A 5,335-nucleotide genomic window follows, 5' to 3' on the forward strand; every position below is an offset into this window, starting at 1 on the left:
CGCCGCTATTGTGGGACCGTCACGTGTGTCCCCGAGGTCCACGTGGGGCGACACAGCTGGGCCGCCCCCGGCTGCGTGGACGGGGGCGAGGAGGGGGAGAAAGGAAGAAGAGAGAAGAAAAAAAAAGCCCCTCATCCCCTCGCCCCCTTCCACCCTGATCTTTAATGCATACATTCCCTCGGCGCCGCTCGCCCCTAATCCTATGGGATCAGCGGGCCCGTGGAGGCCCCCCGGGGTCCCCCCCAAGATGTGATGGCTTTATAAGGCGCCCGGAGAGAGAGGGGATGCAGTGCCCACCATGGCCTCCAAGCTCAAGGAGCGGAGGGTGAGTCGCCGCCCGCCTTGCGCGCACGGGTCTGCGGGGCCGCCAAGCGGACCTGGACCTGAGCCCTTCGCCGCCTTTCCCTTCGAAAAGCCCCCCCACAAAAAGCAACCACACCACCCTCACAAAAACAAGCCTGCCCTGCCAGGGCCGTCCGCGCAGTCGGGGAACCACCAGGGTGGTGCGGAGAGGACCGGCCGCCGGAGCATCATCCTTCCCGAGGCCGCGTCGCGCCCGGCACCGCTGCTCGAAGCGGGGTGGGGATTGGCTTCCCTGGAAGGGTCGAGACCAGGGCCGGGGGCGGCTGTCCCGGCGAGACTGGATCCGACTGCTTTCTTCTCCCCCACTAACGCGCCCCATATGTTTTGCAGAGGACGCCGGTTTCCCACAAAGTGATTGAGAAGCGGAGGAGGGACCGCATCAACCGCTGCCTCACCGAGCTGGGGAAGACGGTGCCCATGGCTCTGGCCAAGCAGGTAGGCGGGGGGAGCAGCCCCTACGCCCTTTTCTCCCCGGTGCACCGCGATATCCCCTCCGATACGGCGGGGTTAGGGGGCGGCCCGGCGGAACGCAGAGCAGTCTCAGGGGAGAGGTGATGCCCACCTGCCGTGCCCTTTACAGAGTTCGGGGAAGCTGGAGAAAGCGGAGATCCTGGAGATGACGGTGCAGTACCTGCGGGCCCTGCACTCGGCGGACTTTCCCCGCGGCCGGGAGAAGGGTAGGTGGGCGGGAGCGGCCTCACGCGGCCCCCGCCGGGTCACTCGCGGCTTGGGGGCGGCTTTCCCCCCTCCTGTCCCGGCCAGACCCTGAGGAGCTCGACTCCCTTCCCTTTCCTTTCCAGCAGAGCTGCTCTCCGAGTTCGCCAATTACTTCCACTATGGCTATCACGAGTGCATGAAGAACCTGGTCCACTACCTGACGACAGTGGAGAGGATGGAGACCAAAGACACCAAGTACGCCCGCATCCTGGCCTTTCTCCAGTCCAAAGCGCGCTTCGTCACTGAGCCTCTCTTCACCTCCCTGGGCTCCCTCCCGGAGCCGGACTTTTCCTACCAACTGCATCCTGGGCCCGAGTGCCCCGGGCACGTCCACAGTCCCGCCGAGGGCGTGCTCCAGCCGCCCTCGGGGGGGGCCATTCCCCTGGCACGGCGCCGCCCGCAGCCCCTCCCTGCCCTACCACCTGCCCAGCGCCGCCGTACCCCTCGCCAGCCCCGGCCAGCAGCGCAGCACCTTCCTCTCATCCGTGCAGGGGTTGGACCGCCACTACCTCAACCTCCTCGGCCATTCCCACCCCAACGCCTTCGGGCTGCCCCCGGGCCAGCACCCCTCCATGCTATAGAGACTCGTGCCGCCTGAAAAAAATCCTATTTATGACCGCGGACACTGCGGGTTACACCCGGGCGCACGGGGAGGCTGCCAGGGGATGGGAGATGGGCGGGGTCCCGGAGGGCGAGAAGCCCCCGGGGGCCCAGATCTACCCCGGCCGCCCTCGCCGAGGGCATGAAGCTGCCCCCACTCGCTCGTCTTCCCACCTCCGGGTGCGGTGCCTGTACAAGTGATGCCTTGGAATAAACGTTTATACCCGCCGCTCCTTTTTGTTTCCGTGAGGGAGCTACCTCGGTTGGCGGTGGGAGTCTCCCCACGCATCCACCCAGGGCAAAAAACCCACGAGAGAGACGCAGTCAGCGAGGGCCAGGGAGGTTGCTGCACGCACCGGCCGTGGCTGGCGCTTCGGGCAGGCGGGGCAGGGCGTGACGGGCCGGGTGTCGGTGCCGCCCGGTTTCTGCTCCCAGGCCGTCACCGGAGGCCGGGAAGGAGTCCCGGTGTGGCTCGGAGGTGGCGGATGCCCCACCCCCCCCGCAAACCCCGCGGGTGCTGCCCTCCCTCGGGCCCGTGGAGGGGTACTCCAGGGCACGTGTCCGAACGGCACAGGCATCTCCCGTGTGCTTTGCCAGAGAATTTCTCTGCGGCGCAGTTTGTTCCGAGGAGGATGAATAATGGTGAAGGCGCAGGACGGGGCCGGGAGGGCAGGCGGCCGCCGCGGAGGTGCGGGCGCCGAGAATAAAACCAGTGGAAGCTCCGGGAGTGAGTCCTTCCAGCCTCGCCGCCGGCGCGGAACCGCGGCACGGCTCCCTCCCGACGGGGCAACTCCAGCCCCGCCTGAAACAAGCATCCCGGGTGTCTCCATAGCCTCAGGAAGCAGGGCAGCCTGGGTATGCCCGGCGAGGCCGGAGCCGTCGAGGGATAAATTAACTTATTCCAGTTGGGTGGGGAGGCTTTGAGGAGATTTGACCTGGGCTGTTTGCCCAGGTCGCGGAATGGGCTGACCCGCAATTTGTAAACCAACCCGACCCTTTATTCAGAGACAGACAAAAAGATCTTCCTTACAATGAGTAAAAAGTGGAATGTGTATCTTCCATTTAACCTGTAAATACAGGAAAACCTCCTATCCCAGATTAGTGGGGAAGAGGTCACATGGCAGGATGATTGCGAGGAGCCAGCTAGGGAGAGGAGAAAAACACCCCCATTTCCTCGGGACACCTTTAGGATGGTAAATCCAGAGAGAACCCTGCTTTTGGTCAGTGTACACAGAACAATATGGACTCAGCCAAACACATTCAGCAGCAGGAATGGCTGGTGCCTATTATGAAAACACATGTCCAACACTCATTTTTACCAGCACTGGGTGCAGAATATGGACAAAATGCTACATGACTTTTATTCTGTTTGCATTAAGTTCTTGTGATCCTACTTTGTCACTGAAGCATTAAGGATATGGCATTTTCCTGAAAATATAAATATATTCAGCATTTTGGTCCCTGTTAACCAAATTAAACAAAACTTTCCTTTGCTAAGTAGATTTTCTCTCCGGGATTAGCAGAGGGCCACCATGGTCAAAAATGGGGTCATTTACATATAATTTTGCAAACTCGCACTGGTCCATGACAGTCTTTGTCTCTCCAACGTTGCTATCCTGGATTTTTTTTCTTTTTTTTTTTTCTCTTTTCATTTTCATTTAGCTGTGGAGGATAAACCCCTCTTTGGCTTTACAATGACTTAGGATAAAAGTCTTCCCTCCCTCCACTCTTTCAGGGCTCTGAGCTCACCCCCCTGCTTTTGGCCCCAAAATTATTTTGGAATTTGCTAAAGTCAGCTGTACCAGGCATGGGAGCTGAGCTGTCTTCCCAGCTCAAATCCATACCTGTGTGCCATGCTCTGTGCCCACAGGTGGATCTGCATAGGCAATGGGGCATAGAGCTCCCTTGGGACAGATATCCCCTGTCTTTTGACAGAGGTTCAGCTCATCTGTCCTTATTTTATTTCACTTCACATTTCTGTGCCTATAGGACAGAGACTTTTAGCATGTTTTCCCCTTGGATTTATTTTAGCTCTGCCATAAGCATCATCTTCCAGCTTTGGTGGGAGCAGGTAGGAGCTGGATGTCACCTGTTTTGGGCCTGTTAAAGGCTGTACCTGGGCCCACGTGGGGTGCCTGTCTGGGCTCGCAATGCTCATCATCTGGCATAGGAGTGCCATTTACTGGTGTTCGGCAGCAACTACCACAGGAAATGAACGAGGGGGGTTGTTCCTGAAAATAAACTACTTTAATTCCCAAAGCCCCCAAAATACTAGATTCTGTACTATGCACCTGCTTGGCTAAAAATCTTAATTGTGAATGATTTGCCCTATCATGTCATATTCCTTTCCTTCAGCTAGCATCTTTCTCCTCCTTATACTTTCACATCTCTTTTGCCACAGTTTGCCTAGCCTTCCTTTCACATGCCTTTCATGTCATCTTTTCCACCTCTTCTCCTTGCTATCTGAATTCTTCCCTTTTCCTCACACTTTCCATGTCCTACATCTACTGCAATTCTTCTCACTCCAGAAAACAGTTGTACAGCATGGTCACATCTCAGTAATTTCTTTATGTTGAGAGCAAGTAATCAGGTTGGGATCAAAGGACAGCAAAATTTGAATTTACAGTTCTGCATCTGATACTGACTCTCTCTTGCTATTTACTCAGACAGTAGAAGAGTTTATGTTGATCTTTGTAATACTGCATTTTTGAGAACATCTCCAACTCCCTAATTTATCTCAAGGATTTATTTGCATTATTATTTAAATAAAACATCATCAATTAGATCAAAGAGACATAAGTAGCCTGTGCATAAACTTTCCATCTTAACGCTTTATGTTTTCAGTAGGTAACAGGCAAAGCCTGGAAGGAAATTCTACTGTCTCACTTTTACTATTTAAATAAGTAAAGAATGTTTATGCACTTTGAGCACATACAACACAGATCAGAACTCTTCTTTCTTCCCACGGTTTTGCACCAGTCTGAACTCGTTATTCAAAGACCTGGGGGCTTTGCTGGTAGTGCCACACTGGAGTTTTCAACCTTGGAAAAAGAGCTGATGCCACTGAACAAAGTCCCCAAATTCAGGACTGCTGGGACCCTCCCCCTGCCATGGGGTCCTGGGAGAGGGGCCCTGGGGGAGAGGCATGGGGTTTCCCTAGCCCCTGGTCAACCTCGTTCCCCATTGGTTGTTTTGTGTTCCCCTGTGCGGGCAAGGACCCTCGGGTCCCATGATTGCCACAGTTCCTCAGCAGAGCTCCGGCCATGTGGCTGGGAAAATAAACATCTCTGAAATATCTATCAAGAATCAGTCCATAGATATTTCTTTTCCACGGGCCTTGTTGTTTGATACGCGTGTTGCAGTTTCCCCACTGTAACAAATGGTGGATAATGCGGGCAGCACTATCCCCGATCCCTAAGGACAGCGACTGATTTGTGAGTAAACTCTGGATTTCTCTTCTTATTTTTGTTTTGCTGTTCCATCTCTAAATTATGGAGGAACCGTGGAAAGACTCTTGGCTCTCAGAGCCGCACATGGACATTTATCTTAAACTTGAAAAGATTCTTGAACAACGATTCGTAAATTTTAGCTAAATTCAAGTTCAAAAGGAACTGAAACATTTCCTTTCATGGTTGTTTAAGAACTTTTTCTATGT

At 54.8% G+C, this 5,335-nt stretch overlaps 1 protein-coding gene across 1 annotated transcript; it reads left to right on the forward strand.

Annotated features, from left to right (window-relative positions):
- The first annotated feature begins 6 nt into the window (after positions 1–6).
- On the forward strand, positions 7–1,913 carry HELT (helt bHLH transcription factor). The gene is given in 5 exon segments (XM_042014892.1): positions 7–325; positions 694–798; positions 944–1,040; positions 1,164–1,446; positions 1,448–1,913. Coding segments are annotated over 5 exon segments (726 nt in total). The 5' UTR covers positions 7–298; the 3' UTR covers positions 1,662–1,913.
- The last annotated feature ends 3,422 nt before the right edge of the window (positions 1,914–5,335 follow it).

The sequence above is a fragment of the Corvus kubaryi genome, unplaced genomic scaffold (assembly GCF_017639235.1).
Source record: "Corvus kubaryi isolate FWS band 111438036 unplaced genomic scaffold, C.kubaryi_AGA036_p1.0 split3-131, whole genome shotgun sequence".
Taxonomy (NCBI): Eukaryota; Metazoa; Chordata; class Aves; order Passeriformes; family Corvidae; genus Corvus; species Corvus kubaryi.